At 39.8% G+C, this 19,619-nt stretch overlaps 2 protein-coding genes across 3 annotated transcripts in view; one reads left to right on the top strand and one right to left on the bottom strand.

The window, feature by feature from the left end:
• LOC127588084 (NEDD4 family-interacting protein 1-like) overlaps positions 1-19,619 on the bottom strand; it is a 193,581-nt gene that overhangs the window by 100,819 nt on the left and 73,143 nt on the right. The window lies entirely within an intron of this gene.
• LOC127588087 (putative fibroblast growth factor 1) lies at positions 483-4,971 on the top strand. The gene is made up of 4 exons (XM_052046649.1): positions 483-592; positions 2,238-2,465; positions 3,265-3,368; positions 3,795-4,971. The coding sequence occupies exons 2-4, from the start codon at positions 2,243-2,245 to the stop codon at positions 4,002-4,004; spliced, it is 537 nt and encodes a 178-aa protein (XP_051902609.1). The 5' UTR covers positions 483-592; positions 2,238-2,242; the 3' UTR covers positions 4,005-4,971.

Raw genomic sequence — 19,619 nt, forward strand, 5'->3', positions numbered from 1 at the left:
CCTCTCCAGTTGTTTGCGATGATCTTGCTGTCACACACTTTAGGGTTTTTATTTTTATTATTACTTACTATGTGGAGTCACATTTTGCCTACAGTAGGGGGATTCACTTGTTTTGAAGGGGGTCATGGTGACGTCAGCACAACCATAAATGAGAAGATTTCACAAAGGCTCAGTTGAACACCTTTCGCAGCTATCTGGCGCCATCTCTTGTCCTTAAGGAGGCACTACATCTATGTTTAATTTGATTCAGTTGTACTTTTGAAACGGAATAGGATTTGGGCCAGTTTGTACGTATGCGTTGTATATATTCTCACGTTTAGCATACACAAATACATAGATTCCTAAAAATATATTTTTAAAAAGCCTGAAATAAATAAGTTATATAATACTGTATATATAATAACAGGACACTTGAGTTGCACCATGTGAGGATGCCGCTCTCCCTTTTTTTTCCTGCCGTGATAATTTTAGTCTTAGCATGAGGCTGTTAAAATGAGCCTACAGGGTAAGACGGGGAGGCAACTGTGTTGAAAAGAAAAACGTTTTAAAAGGCAGGATTGCTATACTGCACAATTACTTCATTTGCTCACAGGTAAGGAGATGTTTGCATGATGAGCAAGTCTCATTGTTTTGATTTTTGATTTGTTGAGAATGTTTTGATTTAAGTGGCATTCATGTGAATGATAGTCAAGCACTGCACAGGATAGCATAAAAAATCAATGTGGTTCTTGCTTAATGGCTAAAAATTCTTTAGGATGTCTTACTGAAAATTGCACCTGGTAGAACAATGGCAAAGCTACCTCACTCATCCCGAAAACCATTTTTTAGCATTAACATCAATCGGGTTCTAGTTCATGGAAAGGATTGCATAAAAATTGCAACCAGGAGATTGATGGCAATGGCAATGATCTGATGTTTAAGTTCAGTTATTTTGATAGTAGAATAAGGTTGATTATCATTCATAAAAGCAAATAAGGTAAGAATAAAAGTATAATGGCAGAGGGAATGAAGAATTTGGAGTACTGATAAGATTTCCTTAGAGACATTTTGGAGAAATACTTATCAAACATTTTAACTATATGAACTTTAAACAATTAATGTGTAAATCCAAATCTGACCCTAAAACTCAATTTGCCTTTTTAGGGAAAGCTGGTAAAAATATATATCTATATATATATATCCGCCAGTACAACAAAGGGGGAATATTCAACTCTTGATCTGAAATTTAATCTCAGTTACCTTATATATTGTGAGGCCACATAATTAATACCCACAAGGTTATTGCCTGGACAAGGCTGAAGACAGAAAACTGTTTTTTTCCCCAAGTCCTTTTATATTCACTCCTCCCACAGAGCCATATGTGAACTGATTTTGACACATATGCTGTCACTATTCCCAAGTACCCTTCTTCTGATGGTGTTATTGAGTAAATACCAAACTTCTCACGTCAACCGCTGACTTGCTGTTTTGGCGCCTGAGCTACTTCTATTCAACATGCCGCTGCATCGGAATTATGGCTGATGACATGCCGCCAAAATTGCTGCATCGGAATTATGGCCGATGACTCGTTATCCCGCAATCACATCCGATGTGACGACTAGAATTATTTTCCCATAGTAACAAATCTAATTATTTAGGCCCTCTATCTTTTAGCAAGCAAATATTTAAGGTAGTTGAATCTAACTTTTCACAGCTAGCTAATTTACTTATCTATCTATAGTACAGTATCTTAGCTGGCTATTTGGGTTATTCGTTTGAGCAAATAATTTTGTTCAGCCAGTTAGATAGACGAAACAGAATATCCCATCCAACCATTTATCCATCCATATACAGACTTAAGTTTACAAGAATTAGCTTGAGAAAAATGTTTGACGTCTTAAATATGTACGAGTATATGAAAGTATCGATACTTCTCCATTTTAGGCTTCACATAATAACATTTAAACACATGAATGGAGTTGAACAATTTCCAGTCAACTCCCCAATGTTAGTTTAAAAAAAACGATGTTGCGCATTGTTACATCATTTATTTCACGTTAATGGTGTTGTCTGCCCCTTTTACTAATCAAACTCAAACGTTACATCACTGCCATCTGGAACCATTTGTCTTTGTTTACTTGGGTAATTGTGAAATCACGTTTGATCACGCGTGGACTCGCTGAAGCATTTCCTGTGCTCCTATCTCAAAAGGAGTTGTTTGGACCAAACTTCCTCTCCCTCTGTAAAACATTCTTCAGGTGACATGAGCGGAGAAGGCAGTGCGTCTGCTTCACATCATGAGCCTCGACGCTCCGGGAGGATGTCTGAAGGAGATGTGATGACACTGCCGAGCAACTCGCAGGGTGACTTGTCCCGGCATGAGCCTCGCACTCTCACCCGGCTGCACTGTCTCAATGGGGGATACCAGCTGAGGATTATGCCAGATGGGAGTGTCTCTGGTGGTCTCCTGGACAAAGACCCATATGGTAAGTACATTTTTAACCAGTACTTAACAATTTCTTTTCCCTCCATTATTCTTTACATGATTTTATAATATCCATTTATGTGAAGACACTGTTTGATTTATTATCAATTCTTTCACAAGGTAGGAAATAGATTAATATCCGTCAGTGTGCAACACTTAATTCAGATAAAGATCGGCAAGAGTTTACATTTTCAAATGATCAACAGGATTCCTAGGTGTCATGAGCGATTTTTAGAAAAGGCCCAGTGGCTTGATGCAATATCTCGTTGAATCGTGATTGAAGCATGAGTTAACTAAGCCCAATTGGAGTTACAAAAGTCCAATAGCTTAAGGCTAACACACAATTTAAAATGCCATAAAAAGGCTTAGCATTGGTATTGCTTTAGTTATACCACCTTTAGCAACAGATTGTCAACAGTGTAACAATGTAATATCCTTTATTGTCTGCAGCGCAGCATTGTGTCAATGGGCACTGAGTCATGAAATCATGACACATTTAGTTTAATTCTTCACTTGAATTATGTTTTTGCTGTCTGATTTTATGAAGTATAGTGCCATTTGTCTTATATTTAAAAAATGGGTGGTGTTTTTCATCTGTGGATGGAACAGATGAATGGAATTCCCATTCATTTCAATAGGGAAAGATGATTTGCAATACAGTTGTTTTAAGTTACAACGTTATGAATTACGCTATAAAGTCAAAGCACCACTGTAAAGGTATATCGCGGATTTCTGTTAAGATCTGCTTGGTGAAACCCATTTACTGTAACACAATGTGCGACATGTCCTATGTGATGCAGACATCCTGAGGCTGCGGGCTACAAATGTGGGTGAGGTTGTGCTGATGGGTGAGAATACCAAGAAGTACCTAGCCATGAACAAGAAAGGACGCCTCTATGGAACAGTAAGTATGAATCTAAGATTTTTTCGCAGCTCAGAGAGGTAAGGAGGGACGAGGCCATTTAAAGATTTGAAAACAAAGAATAGGATCCTAAAAAGAACTCGAAAATGTATAGAGAGATAGTGAAGGAGTTATTTGCTCCCTCTTATGAGTACCAGTCAAGGGGCAAGCAGCAGCAATGTGGACCAACTGGAAACCCATAATGGAGGATTGTCTGACTCCAGAGTAAAGTGCATTACAGTAATCCAGCCGAGATGTGACGAAGGCATGCATTACTGTTTCAAAGTGCTATGAAGCTATTTGGGGAAGCTCTTCAGGAAATTCACGATTAGAGGAAAGTTATGACACACGTGTCACATTAAACAAATTTACGAGGAAATTTAGTGACGCATCGCGATGGATAAGCGGTATCCTCCCTATTTGTTGCAGTTGACGCTCAATGATGAGTGTTACTTCTCTGAGAAATATGAGGAGAACCACTACAACACATATCGGTCACGGAAGTACCAGTGGTACGTGGCGCTCAAGAAGAACGGAAAACCCAAACCGGGCCCCAAGGCGGACCTGAGTCAGAAGGCCGTCTTCTTCCTGCCGAGGTCGGCGGATGGGCATTATGCCGCCGGTGAAACCGAACCTTAGGATCAGACAGACTTTTGTTTGTACCATTAGCACAGCGAGCAATCCAAGTGGACTCATAACAGATTTTATTTTTTGAATGTGAGGCACTGTACACATGATGAGGAAAAATAAATAAAGAACTAAATAAATACGCGATGACCAACACAGCACATCATACACATAATGACAACTCGACAGATAATCCTGAGTCACGCATTGGGGAGGAAGAATTATTCAACACATGCCACACCACATCATAATCACTCAGCATTATCTCTTTGAGATATCCATTAATAGGTCTTGTGCTGACTTTGGTCAGAAAAGAGGGTAAAAAAAGCTAACATTAAAGCACTCTGCCTTCAAAATATGCTAAACTCTCAAGCTACTTTTCTTTGCTAACTACTTACGAAGTTCCTTCAACTCAAATTTGCATTAGGGTACGCTATTGTAATTGCATTAACATCATGCTATTTATGATATAGCTTCTCATAGACAATGTCAGCATATTGAGTTTTTTTTACATACATTATTTTTACAATACAGTACAGTATCGACTGATACAAATGTCTTATTGATCACCAAATATTTACAGGTTTGACACTTTTTTCATATACCTTCGCTCTTGAATGATATTTGTATGATACTTTTCATGATATTATATGCTACAGTTATTTATAAATATATATATATATATATTATAAAAAAAATTAATAAATCATAAAATATAATCCCCCCCAACCCCAAAATGTGACATTTACTGACACTATAAAAAGTAACATTATTGTTTGAATGAGTTATGTTGTTTTAATATTATTTATGGAACATTATTAATTTTTAATAAAGTTGTACTGTCCGTGGACATCGTTTCTGAAAATACAATACAATACAATACATGCTGATTTATACTCACACATTGTTAATGTGATCATCTTTCATCTTGTATTTTTTGCTGTTGTTTACTGAAATAAATACATTACACTCTTGTGTATTCTATTGTTAATGTTTTTTTTTTTTTTTTTTTTTTAAAGGCAGGTGAAAAAAGTCTCTCGACATGTCAGGACAAGTTTCTCTCCGTTGCAATTTACATGTGGCCACAAGAGGGCAGCATTGGGTTAAATATCAACTGAGATAAACGCTGAGAATTTTTGTGTCGTTCACTCGCCTCGAGCTGTGTTTAAAGCTTGCAGTTTGTTGTGGTAAAGCAATCATAATTCGTGTAAATAATGGATGCATTAAAGCCAATATGAATTTTGAATATCTAACATTTTTTTTATGTTCTTAATGCAGCTGAAATGAGTTACATCAGGACAAAAACAAGTCTGGTTCTGATGATGAAATGGAGGCTAATGTAAAGTCAGCGCAAAGACGACAGCGACCTCAGTTCACCCCGGATCGAGAAGAATCGGTCTATTTTTTTCCCCACATAATGTGTATTTAATCTGCAACAGCTGAACGCAAACAAGGCGCGCTTAAACCTTGTCTCAAATGTCTCTGTGCCGAGGAAAAGCTGTTTTGTAGTATGTTTGTCAGCTTTTCTCTACACCGTGGGTGGGTGGGGGGGATATGGTTGAGTGAGATCAAATTTTCAAGGCATAAAAATGGACACAATTTTAAGATCGACAATTCAACAAATTATTTCAAGTTTTTGCTCATGTGAAAATTGGCTTCCCCATATTTTCAACAACAACAACAAAAAAGTTTACAGAACTAATCGTCCCTTCAGCTGGCCGCCCAACTTGAAATAAAAGCAACTCACCAAATTATTTTGGAGCAAACAACTTGCTGGCTTTGTTTGGTTCACTAACATTGTTGCCATAAATGTCAATAATTTATTTTATGAAGTAGTTCCAATTGAAATGACTGTTTTAGTTTGAAATTATACAACTGGTGTTTTTTTTTACTGTGTCGTAGATGTGAGTTAAAAATATCTAAATATTTACATGACAGATGATGAGCATACTAAAACGTCATTTATAAACATCTTATCAAGCATCATAAATTTAAACCGTTTCGAAAATAGGCCCATCCAAGTTATGCAACCTGTGACCTCTCCCTGAGAAGAAACTCACACGTTACACGCACAATCATCAGAGCACTTGCGTGAACTGACCAAAATGCCCCGACAAAGGGGGAAAAAATATGGTTGATGTCAAGGTTTTGTCTCACAAACACAGAATACAAGAGTTCATACACACACATATTCTCTCTCTCTCACACACACACACACACAAAGCCACGAATACACACATGGAGTGTTGGTTGGCCGTTGGCCTGTGGGTCTGTGCGGGGCAGGAAGGGAATTATATACTGTAAACTGAACAAGGGCCGGCTTCCTCTGGGAGTCCCGAAGCCTGACAGCGGCCAAGATCCTCCACCGCACACACATACACGCACACGCACGTGCATGCGCAGAGAGCCATACTCTCATCTGTTACTCCTCTTTCTCTTTTCTTATTTCCATCTTTCTTTCTTCGTCCTTCCTGCCTGAATATCCTCCAAAGTCCGTCTGTCTTTTTGCTTTGCTCCCTTTGGCATTTCGTCGCCCTTCCTTCCTTTCCTGTTCGTTTTTTTTTAAATATAGATCATATATTTTCTGTGCACAAGTCTTTGTATCTCACTTTTCATATCGAAACATCCTCAAAAAACATTACCTCCTTCAAATCAATGTATTACTAATATGTGGAAATTCAACTCTGTCAACCGCAATTGTTATACTTCATAGTCAAACTATATTGTCTTGATGCTACTGAATGGCAACCAGTCCAGGGTGTACCCTGCCTCTCACCAAAAGTCATCTGGGATAAGTTCCAGAAAACCCCCCCCCCCCCCCCGCCCTCCCCCGATCATAATAATGCTAAAGAAAATGGATGGATTTTAAAACATTTAATTATGAACAACCTTGGCAAAGATCACTGAGGTCCATTGAAGCCCATTATTAAGGCCAACCATTACACAAAGCAATGTTGTGTTCGAGTTAATCCGAGAATTTGCCACTGAATCACATTGCAGACGCAAAATGATCAGATTTGTGATGGGAATTAAAAGGGTCACTCTGTTCTTTGCAGGCACACACACGCACGGACACACAAACACAAACGTGCATGCACAAGCGGAAACAGAGGGTGCATATGTGACAGCTGATCCTCAAGCAAAAACAAAAACACAAAAAACGTGAGGGGCGCAGAGAAGAAGACAAAGTACTAGTAGAATTCTGAATTTTAAGGTTCTTGATTTGACAGCAAATTAGTCACACAATCAACAAGTGTCGCCTTCTAATGACTTCTGGAGTCTTCTGAGCAAAGCATTGTGGGAGTTTATAAACCTACTGAGACATATCTTCGAGTCGACTTCCCGTGCAGGGCATGAGTTGAGCCCGCTGCTGTGATGCTGCAGTCACATGAAAAGGTTGGCGCAAAGCATTTGAGCTGAGGCTTGGCACCTCCAAGCAAAATAAAGCCAAAGGGGCCAAAAACAACGCGAGATTTAAACTTCCTTTGTGTTCCCTTAACGATCAAGAACAGCTTTGTGAGCGCTTCGGAAATGCTGAGAATAGGAACGCCATTTGGTCAAACCTTGAAATCAATAATGTAACCCATTACGTCAGCTGCCTGTTTAAAAAAAAAAAAAAAAGATGCTTCCAACTTTTATAGGATAAATGAGCTTGGAAACCAGCTTGGTATGACCACAAAGAGATTAGCATGTATGCTAACTGAACCGAGAACAAATTGTCTGTCCATTCGTGGAAAATAGACTTCTTCTGGGAAAATTGCGGATGACTATTTCTGTGACACATTGTGGGGAAAAATATCCTGAAATTCCTCTTTCTGGTCCTTTAACATCCCGGAGATGATTGGTTTATATGAGCTAGATTGAATTTCTATGTGCCTTGTGATATTGTTTGTAAATCTACAGTATGTCTGATTACCAGATTATAAACATATATATATATATATATATATATATATATATATATATATACATATATACATATACATATATACATACAGTATAGTGCAGTTGTGCTCATAAGTTTACATACCCCAGGTTAGCCTATGTAAACTTCTGAAAACAAATGTTTAACTTGACGGTAAATAACGACAACGTTACCATTATTTGTCTTCAGTGAGGAGCAGGGGGTAAATCACACATGCTCGAAGAGTAGAGGGGGGGTCTATTTTGAGCAGCTACTTCAGTTACTTACCAGACTGTACATAGAGCAGAGAATGTTCAAGTATGCAAAAAGCGTTTGGGGTTTTGCATCGACGTGGACGGTCATTTTGTAAAACACAATCGAGCCCGTGATGAGCCCACTTTTCGAGAGGATGTGATGCAAAAAGGACAAATTCTCTTTCCATGGAACAAGTCCTATTTTGGCCCACGTGTGCGTAAGCAAAGCCAGGACGACCCCCCCGACACCCCCCGCGCCTCCTTTCTGGGAAAGAAACGTCTGAGTTGAACCTCTTATCTCTTCCTCTTCCCCCTTTCCTGTCATTGACAACATGAAAAGCAAAAGGAAACATAGATCACTTCAGAGGGCTATTTCAGGCAAATAGCTCTCATTCCACAGGTCCCGGATTGGCCACGACGGTTTGAATATGGCTCTGGCCATGTCACTGCTCCCACCTTTTTTTTATAACTTGTCCCCGCTTTACTTCCTGGCTCTTCTCAGGCCACATCCTCGTGTGTGTGTGTGTTGACTCGAGAAGCAGCTATAATTGTCGAGAGGAATGTCTAATGCAAACCTTTTGAAGTGCTCCATTGTCTGGAGGTGAGGAGGCGACTGAGGAAGTGATACAAGGGGCGCCAACAGTACATTTCCTCAAATAGTGCGCCCCCCCTATCCCCACCCTAATAAACATCTCTCTTTTTTCAAAATATATGAATGTCGTGGTTCACACGCAGACAGTCAAGAGTTGACAACTGAGCCTGTTTAAACTCGGATTGCTAAGCAAAATGGCAGCACCGAACGAGGCACGCAAGCAGTCTCTCGTATTGGGGAGTGGTGACACGCCACGTGTTGTCGACGAGTTGGCTACTCGGTATAAATCGTGAGATTACATTACACGGTTATTTTGAACTGATTTGAACCCTGTTGCTGGCTAACTTCAAACAAGATAAACATGATGTAACATCAAGTGAGAGGAGTGCAGGTAGGGGATGTTATAACCCCTTATGCAGTATCAAAAATAATCATACAATCTGTGGAATTTGCATTTGAACCGTGCGGCTCACCCAAAAAAACAAAAACAAAACTGCAGCACTTTAACAAATGAACGACTTCCTTTTCTTGCAATCAGAAAACAAAAGAACAAACCACAATGTTCGCAGAGTTAACAACTGAGCCAGTTGAAAATCGTATGCCAAGAAAAACACCAGCGGCAAATAAACAATCTGTGAATTCAAGTCTAGCAGGTTGTGAATGACTGCGCAGTATTAAAAAAAAATCATATGATGCTACGCGGCCATTCGCATCTGAACTCATTTGAGCCCCTTTGCTAACTCAAACAGCAGCACCTAGCAAGGCGCACCATCTGAACCAAAGCTGACCCCTTGAGACCAATGAGGAAAAAAAAAAAAATCCAGACCAAAAAATATATCATATTTAAATAAATATGTACATAATATATACTATAACATATACATTTATATACATATATATATACACTTATAATAAATATATCCATATTATATCATACGTCTGGTTGTTTTGAACTTCCACGCAGCAAGTCGGGCGGCTCAGGCCGGGCCGATCCGAGCAGACGCGTTTAAAACAACTGCTGCTCGCTTCTTTCAAGTGGAGCATCCATGCTGAACGCCGCTCTATTCTTGTCGGAAGGGGGACAGCTCCGCATGACGGTGGCGCTTCAAAGTGCTGCTGTAGCGCCAGCGGGCTTTTCGCTCTCGTTTCCAAAGGAAACGCTCGGGGCACACTCTCAATGTTATTTTATGGCTTGGTGCTGCCGCCGGGGGACTCGGGGCACAAGCGGGGTCCAACGAAATTTGTCGTCCCCCCCTAACCCCCACTGTTTTTTATTTTTTTATTTTTTGGAAGGGTTCAGTTATTTTCAGACTCTAGCCCGTTCTCCCTTCCCATAAATTCAGGATGTATAATTTGACTAAAAATGAACGCCGCGAACTGCCCGCACAAATAAAGTAGCACATCTGTACTGCTACATGGCAGTGGGAGGCACACACACACTTGTTCAATCGCAAGGAAGGAGCGGGATGAACATGTGAGGCGGCACAGTGGACCGGTGGTTAGTATTTAAAGTCTGTTGCTAAGAAAAACAGCAGCATCCAGCTCCAGTGTGAATAGATGCTTTCCTGTTTGCCCTGCGAGTGAATGCCGACCGCCCAGTCCAGGATTACGCTCCCTCGTGCCCAAAGTCAGCTGGAGCCAAATTTATTATTTAGTACTAATACCTGATTCATCTGCAGTTTTACCAGAATATATTTGTCATGTAACAATAAAGTGAATTTTATAGCAGTTAATGATACTAATAATTAGGCTGTCATTTTGCAAGAATACATAGTTTTATTTACTTTTTTAAATGAAAAGAAAACACTAAATTTTTCACTGTAAATATTTGACAACAATCAAGTTGTATAAATAAAAATTTTAATTTACAAGAAACACAGGGCACACGGAGACAAACAACCATTCGCGCTCACAATCACCTTTAGGGACAATTTAGAGTGTTCTATGAAACTGCCATGCATGTTTTTGGAATGTGGGAGGAAACCGGAGTACCCGAAGAAAACCCACGCAGGCACAGGAAGAACATGCAAACTCCACGCAGGAAGGCCAGAGCCGGGATCAAACTCTACACCTGTGCACTATAAGGCAGATGTAGTAACCCGTTGACCACCAGGCCACCCTTAACTCATTCAGTACCAGGCAATTCTAGACCAAGTCTGAAAAGACGTTTAAAAACGTCTTTGGGAGTGAATGAGTTAAATATTACTGGTAATTACACACGAGTTAATTTTTAATTTTACAGAAATTTAAAAATAAGTCAATAATTGTAGTGATCTTTTCTTTTTTTTTTTTACATTATTCTTTTTGTTTTTACAAAACAAATATGTCATCTTACAAACATACATTTTCAATTTCAAAAAAGGTTATATTTTACTCGAAAAAAAGTTTTGGGATGATTTCAGACAATTTCACCCCATGCACACTGATCATAAGCGTTTTTTTACGTGCCGGTCTTGTAAATCGTGTTTGCTGTCATTGAAACAGTAGTCCGCATTTGAAAGAAACATGGGGTTTCACCCCCCCAAAAAAAGAAAGAAATGTGCCTCGTGTTCCGCTGTGCGCTTTATTTTGGAGCATGAACGATTTGCGTGCCAAGACCTAAGAAAAGAGTGGCAGTGTGGTTGCAGAATGTGGTGAGGTGGAGCCCACAGGACAAGTGTGTGTGCTGTTCGCTTCTGGGAAGACAAACTGCGGACGCTTGTTTGTATGTTTATCTGTTTACAGTCACTGAACGCAGTTTAGAAAGCTGCAATAGACAAATACAAGTGGTTAAATTGCGCTTATTTACTTTGTAGTACTTTGACTTATTTTCTTATTGTTTACACATGTTCATCCTTCTATATTTTTTGGGAGCTATTTATTGTCTTTAAGTTTTGTTTTTTCACAAATTTTTGGAATGTGAATATCAAGTATGAATAAATATAATATAATACAAAAACGATTTAAATACTTCAATGTACTGTTTGAGATCTAGTACAATAATAACAGCATCAAGAAGCAAAGCAGAATTTACATTATTGTTAAAAATAATGATGGGATTCTTTTTTTAATAAATCTAAAGAAATGTACAGTACATATGCAAAACAAATGGAAATGAGTTTACAAATACAATATATAATGACAACAAAAATAAATATCACACAATAAATTAAATTGTAATGATATTTAAGTAACTGACAACTCATTTTTTAAATCAGTATATCATAGGCTAGTAAAACAAAACAGAAAAAAATGAAAATACAAATAAAATGAATACCATTTGAAAAATATCTCATCATTGATTTCAATAATTTCCTTGAAATTCCCCATTTATTATTTCAATGTATTTCTTGACCAAAATAAACAAAGCAAATGTATAGATTTGTTCACTTTTGGTTTTTTTTTTCTTTTTTTCATTAAGCACCGAACTTTTTAGCCAACTTAAGAGTAATTAAAAAAAAAGTGCTTTTGTATTTTTTCATTTATCTTTTTCATTGTCAGACAAGCGCAACCCAATCGCAACGCACACGCACGACCTGCCATGGCCGAGATGGCTGAGGCCAACAGTGTACAGTTACTCATATCCCCAGGAAGCGGAGGTATGACATCACCTTATCATCTCCTGTGGGCGCCCGAAGGGTGGGGGTGGAGGTCTGTGAGGAGTGGGGAGAGGGTAGGTGGGGGTTGAGGAAGGGATGGCAGACTGGAGAGCGGAAGAAAAAAAAAAGATAAAGCCAAGAAAAAGATAAGCCAAAAAGGGCAGCAAGGAGCAGGTGACATCATAGGCCATGTTGACTTCCTGTGACAACACACACACACACACATATGCACACACACGCAATTAGTGAAGCTTTAGCTGTCAATCACATAACGACACACACACACAGACACACACACACACACACACACGCACTTAACTTGGCGTGTGTTAAAAACAGACCTTCACTGCGGTGGGCGTTTTAATCCAGTTAGGCCTGCTCTCGGAAAGGAGGTCAGGTTGAGGAAATAAACGCGCTGCTGGCTTTTATTACTCACACATGATGGACACACACTTGTTATCGGCAGTGACAGTCAAGTCGGGTCTTCACTAACCCGTGGAAGTTAAAATACAGGCCGAGCCAACAAGCTGCCCCCACCATATTCCTTTCAACGTTTGTTATAAACGCACAAAAGTATGGTTGTATTCCACCGGGCATCCTTTGAGTGTTTGTGATGTCATATATGGAGACGGTATGGCGCGAAAGAAGTTGTTTGCACAAAAAAAAGTCAACGCAAAGGGAAATTTGGAAAATTAACATCTCTCTCCTGAAGCACAACCAATGCATGACATTTCAAAATATTGTGGTATTATCGCGAATAAAGCCATAGAATCTCATCACTGTAAGTACAACATTGTAATATTAGTTGAAATATTGGCGAATGGTGTAATCGTATCACATTTTACTGTCATGAGAATAAAGTCACAATTGTATAACTTTAGTTTTTATATGACAAATATAAAGGCAGAATAATTAAATACATGTATAAATACCAAAACAAAGTCACAAATGACGATGAAACATCCGGATTAAAAAAAAAAGAATAAAAAAGTAATGAAAGAACAACAACAGTTTGAGATGGAAAAAGTCACAATATTTCCCAAATGAAGTTCCAATTCTAAAAGAAAACATTTTATCCTACAAAGTCGCTTTGTGTTTTGTTAAAACTCGACTACTCTCATTATACACTGTATGCCATAAACATGGCAAAATCCCAATAAAAACAAAATCATCAAAGTCATTCAACGTGCCCACCAACATCCACTTATTTACTTGTAACTCAGCATGCTGTAGAATGTTAGACAATGAACCACATGCTGCATCACCAAGTCTAAAGACAAAAATACGACTTGATCATATGTGAATTGATTGCGTGTTTCTGCACCTGACTTCAGTTAAATATAGTAGCTGTAGCCAAAATGCTTGGAATACAGTACATTCAAAACAACTCCATCACGTCACGAAAAGCTATACTTAACTCTCCGTCCACAATACAAATACCACAAATAAATGGGATTAACGTCACTGATGGGTGGCAATAGAAACACAAATACGAGTTCACAGGAAAATTCATCATCATTGTGCACGATAACTGCGTGGAGGAGAGACAATGGCAGGAAATAATGCAGCGTCTGAGTGTTGAGTCAGTCGCACTCTTATCCGACTGGTTGGGGAATGACAGACCATAATATGCATGGGTGCAACAAGGCAAGTGTGGGTTTCTCATACGAGTAAAAAAAAAAAGATAATTAATAATCCAAACGTATTATATAATAGTCATTCAAAAATCACAAAACTCTCTATTTGAAGTTGACCTCTTTCTTCAAACCTGAGTGGAATAACAAATTTATGAGCTTATAGGTGATGATGTGCTGCCTACACAAGTGAAAATGCAATCCAGTTAATTTTTACCTACTCACTTTCAATTGACAATATGAATGACCACAAGTAGCCGCTCGCCTTGTTGCAATGTTGCCATGGTAACAATGGCCATACTGTAGAGTAGGGCAAGGTGAGCAGTGGCTCATTTGCATGAGAGATGATTTCAGCAAGGCTGCTAAGACACATTGGAACTGTTTTCAATGGGGAGGTGGGGGGGTGGAGGCCATAATATCAGATATTATAGAATATATTTTTCCGTGTTTCAGAGGGTTCAGGTAAATTGTAAGGGACACAGTATCGGTCTACCTCGCACACACACACACACACACACAAGCACGTACTGGATATACACAAACAGCACCAGGTAGTCTAAATGTCTGCACAGGAAGTGGCACGAAACACGCTGAAGTATGCCGTTTCATTTCACAATAAAGCTGTGAAACGAAGCTTGCTAAAATTCCCACACAACACCAATGTTGGCGCATAAAAAAGTACGCATCAAGGCACACAACCCACGTCATCATAGGCCATAAGGGCACAGAATGGGAAGGGGGCACCACATTTTCCACGCGGGGAAATGAGCAATCAGCCAACGATCTCCACTAAGACAAAAGAAAGACTAATAGGATTAGCATCATCATGACTTTGCTTATGCCAAAAAATGAATGATAATTTGCGGCTGTGCATTATATGGAGAGAGGGAGAGAGAGAGAGAGAGAGAGAGAGAGAGGGATCGTTCATCAAAAATTATCAATTGATTTGATAATCAATTAGCCATCATTCAATTAATCAATTAAAGCACCTGTAATATAGCTGTTATATACATTAGATATAGCTTTAATTATAAATGAGAATTTTCTGACAGTTTATAACCAGTTTTTTTTCCATGTTTATACCCCACTTCTTAACTCTCAATTTGTTTGAATGCAAACCACTACTTAACCCACACCCCCTCTAGTGCAGCATAGCCAATGTACAGTATGGCCTTTGTTACCATGGCAACAAAGGGAGGTTTCTTTTTGCTCAGCGGACGTTCATAATTTGTGTCTGCACAGTGTTTCTAGGGTTTGGTTTACCAAAATGTCAAGAGTCAAGTGGCCTACCACTATCAAGGAAAATAAATACAGCCTAAGATATGTAACATTCATAATTTGACTCCGATTTCAAATATGGCTAACAAGGTTGTGTTAATATCCAAGGTGAACCAAAAACACCCTCGAGACCTTTCAAGGGGGAGTCATAATCCTATTTGCCAGCAACGCAATTGACTGAGGCATGTCATCCACTCTGCATCACAATGTGGCATTGAGCTATAAATGGATCCTCTGCGCTATTTATAGCCTCATCGGATGGGATGGTGGGCGGAAGGCACCGCCAGTCGACACCGAGAAGGTTCCGACCTTTTCTCGCTCGCTCTCTCTGTGGCCTTCGCGTGCTTCCTGATCGGGGTTACCCTCAAAAGTGCTTGCGTCATACACTGCAATACATCCCCACCAGGCTTCAATCCTGACTTCCTGACTTAATAATGCCATCCGGAAAAAAAAAGAAAAAAAATCACTGAATGGAATATCATATTCAATGGGAAGTGAGGAAACACACAGGCATGCATTTATCTGCGGGTGAGAGAGAGTGTCAGTGAATTATTAAATATAGCCTTGTTTCCCTGGTAACACCTGAGGATCACACTAACAGTGTGAGCACATCATCCTCCAAAGGCACATTTGTTCATGTAAATGCAGACTAGAATGCATCTGAATAAATATGACTGAATAAATACATCCCATCACGGCCAACATGCATGAAGGCTTTATCTGAGCTCCTTTGAGTGGACGAAAGCGAACCATCAGCCAGGAGTAACAATCAGTAATGGCTTTTGTTGCACCCACAAATCTTGCGGTGTGCCACCGGTCGCAGGGGGGGGGGGGGGGTATCCCAGTGCATGAGGGAGGTTGTACCATGTGCAAAATGTGCACATGGCAACGCAGCACTGTGGATGTGATAGCAGAAGACAGTGAATGGGAAGAGAGGTGAAGGATGGAGGGCAGTCTGAACAAAACAAAAAATAAATAAATGAAGGATTGACTTTGGGATCGACCACAACAAAATTGATCAACTGTACTAGATGAAAACAAACAAAATTGAAGAAACATTTTCGTTACGCTTTTAAAACTAAATATAACGAAAAAAGACAAGAAAAATTAAACTAAGACTAAAACCAATAAAAGTCTAAACAAAATAAATAAATAAAATTCCCCCACCGCCCTCCCCCCCAAAAAAATAATGACCATATGGCCGCCACCCATTTCCATGCATTGCCTTTGATGAGAATGTTGCCCCTACCAACATGGCCGCCACATAGGCACATAAGCCTGCTCGAGTCTAGAAACAAACGATCCAGTCTGTTGTGGCCAGACTTTCATAAACACAATACCAACAATTGTTTTGAATGCATTGGACACTATTGTTCGTTCATTCAACTGAGACTGTGTGTTCTGGGTGCACTGAATCGAGGTTTCACTGTATTCACGACTATCGTTTTGCTTTCCAAAAGAGTGAAACCATTTTAGGGCATTCTTGTTCCTCATCTTAGAAGGCAAATACAGAGGTAAAATTCCAAAACAACTTTTTTTTTTAAATCTATTCGAGATGAAAACATGTTGTGTCAGGGTCCCCCCTTAAGGTACCAAAGCAGACCACCTCCATCTGTTACTGCTGGTCAGTATGTACATCTCATGGAGATGTGGTCACGTCCGTCTGGAGTTTTGGATAGCGGCGAGGGAGCGCTCGTGTACAAAGTGACAAGACCATCAAAGGACGTTTTTATGACTGCGGTCTTCAAAAGAACAGTTTGATGTGTTCAAAGCTTACAAACACACCACAGGAGACTGAGGGAGGCTGCTTTGCGAATGGAAAGTTCAGCGTTAAAGACCAGCCAGAGATGACGCCTGAGAGAAAAGGCCTTCAAAAAGGCATTTGATTTTGCCCATCAAAGAGCTGAGCCGAACCAGCATCATGTTGTGTCATTCTCGCAGCGACTCCCTTCAGGTGTTGGATTGATCACAATGTGAGCCAGATGTGCTTTTATGGCGTAGACCTTCTATCCAGGCATATGCAGCTGATACGAAGAAAAAAAAATGCGTACACCGTGTAATTAGTTAACTCGTGCCGCAAAGCCATATAGAGGCATCGACTTAGGCAAACATGCATCCTCACAGATTCTTTCAAGTGTGGATTCTAAGCGCATGCAATGGCAGGTAATGGTTTATTAATTAATCATTGCAGAGAAGGGGGGGGGGGGTGAGGTGGTGGACAGTGTTCCTTTCCTTATTGAATTACACAGCGATGGTCACTTTCACCAAATGAACAACATGATAATACTCCATTCGCAATATTAAAACTGATGTAAACAAATGTGTGTGTGGGGTGGCTGTCAGGGGGTCAAGGCATGCCTGATATAGCATCATTATAACAGATAAAAGCAAATCCAAATACGGTGTTCCATAAACGGCAAATAAAATATACAAAGTTGTCAATGCTTAACAAATGACGGTACACATTGCATTCTTCTTCTTTCCATTTTAAGAGCTGCATCGCCTGAAACCTCACATATGAGCAAGCACCGTGCATTTGCTTCATTTTTATGAGCGTGTGAAGTGAGTATGGTGCTAATTAGAGGAGGTGGCGGTAGTGTGGGTGGTGTAGGTGTGTGGTGTTGGAGGTGGCAACCTTCCCCACACCTCACCAACTAATCCCGCTTCATAACAAAGGCCTGCCACTCTGCTCTGCTGGACACTGAGAGCCCAGCCCGATCCAGAAACCTGCTATTTACAATGTCCCGACTCCTACCTTTTTTTTTTAAGTTTTTCACGGTTCCGACTAGAGGGAGAAACGGGGCTGGTGCATGAATGTATGTGAAGGGGGTTAAATAGCGGTGGAGAAAGAGGCCACAAAAGGTGCCGTTTCGTCCAGCGGGAACAAGGGAGCTATTACACAAGACATGGGGAGAGGAAGGAAGGCAGGAAGGGAGGAAGGGAGATTGAGGAAGGAGGAGGAGGAGAAGGCCCAGTAGGGGATTAGCTGGCCGGCCAGCTGCTCCCTGAGGGACTAAACATAAGAGACACTTTTATTCTGACAGGAAGACTTGACTCTCGAGAGCCTGTGAAGAACAAGAGGCTGGATTTGAAAAGAATAACATTTAAGGGAATCTACAGTATCCCTAGAAAAATAAACATCGTCTTTGCTTCCTTTTCACCATCAGGAGAATAAACCAGTAATATGTGTAATTATCTCAGTTAATGCGAGTTGTTTTTTTTCACACACACACTAAATCAATTTACTTGCCGAGTTGCCGATCAACTAGCGCGTCTATAAAAACGTCTTGTGTGTCGGTCAAGTTTATAACCGTCTTACTACCGTATTTTCCACACGATAAGGCACAAAACAGCATCACCCGCCAGTGCACAACAAGATGAGGTCATATTGTAAGATGAGGTCCCTGCACAGCATCAAAAAATGATTTTACACTGTTAAATGTCTTTAACTACGATTCGAGATGATGTATCAGTCCATACAATATTTCCACGTGTATTTTGGCATTGTTTTGTGAAGAGAGTGAGGCCGGACAGAACATCTGGACTTCAGGGGACACATGAGATGCTAAAGACTCCCAAGATGCTCTCTTTTCTTTGCAGTTTTCGTGAGCAGACAAAGTTACAAAGATATACATTTGCACTCATCTTGAATGCATCATCCCACGCGCCGAATATCAAATTTTTGTGAGCACTACACAAAAACATTGGAGTGGAGGCTTTTGCAAAGCTTTAATTTTATTTGACAATGTCAGTGAGGTATTATTGTAACAATTGCATCATTATTGCACTTCTAGTTTGCAGGCGGGTGACTAATAGAAAATTAAATAGTAGAAAAAAGTGGCGCCTTGACATATTGCAAATTAATTCCATGACCATGTTGTGACTCAACAAGCTGAAATTATCTTTCCTCATTGAAATGAATGGAAATGCCATCAATCCGTTCCAGATTTTGTGCAACTTCTGATGTGCATGCCTTGGCCACCAGGGGCAGGATAATGCACACATTTAGACAAATGAGGAGTTTCACAACTAAATGACTTGTCATTTTTTCCCTCTCCCTACCCGGCGTCTTCCTTTCTGAATTCTGATTGTAATTTCCCCATTGCGGCACAAATAAAGGATATCTTAATTTTCACAGAGGATAAAGAACATATACAGTACCTGTGCATATTATTGCATTGTTTGCGTACATCTGTTGTTGCACCGTTTGTGTTCGACAATCCGTTATAGTGCTACGGATGCTTTTTGCCCATCTATGGCATTTTGCATTGTTTGTTGTCTGCATTAAGCTAAGCAGAGTATCATAACGCCGAGGTACTCAGGCAAAAAAAAATACATAAATAAAAATCAACAACTGCTCCTACCTAAAAAAAGCCAAAACAAAAAA

This window comes from Hippocampus zosterae, chromosome 16, assembly GCF_025434085.1.
Source record: "Hippocampus zosterae strain Florida chromosome 16, ASM2543408v3, whole genome shotgun sequence".
In the NCBI taxonomy this organism is placed as follows: Eukaryota; Metazoa; Chordata; class Actinopteri; order Syngnathiformes; family Syngnathidae; genus Hippocampus; species Hippocampus zosterae.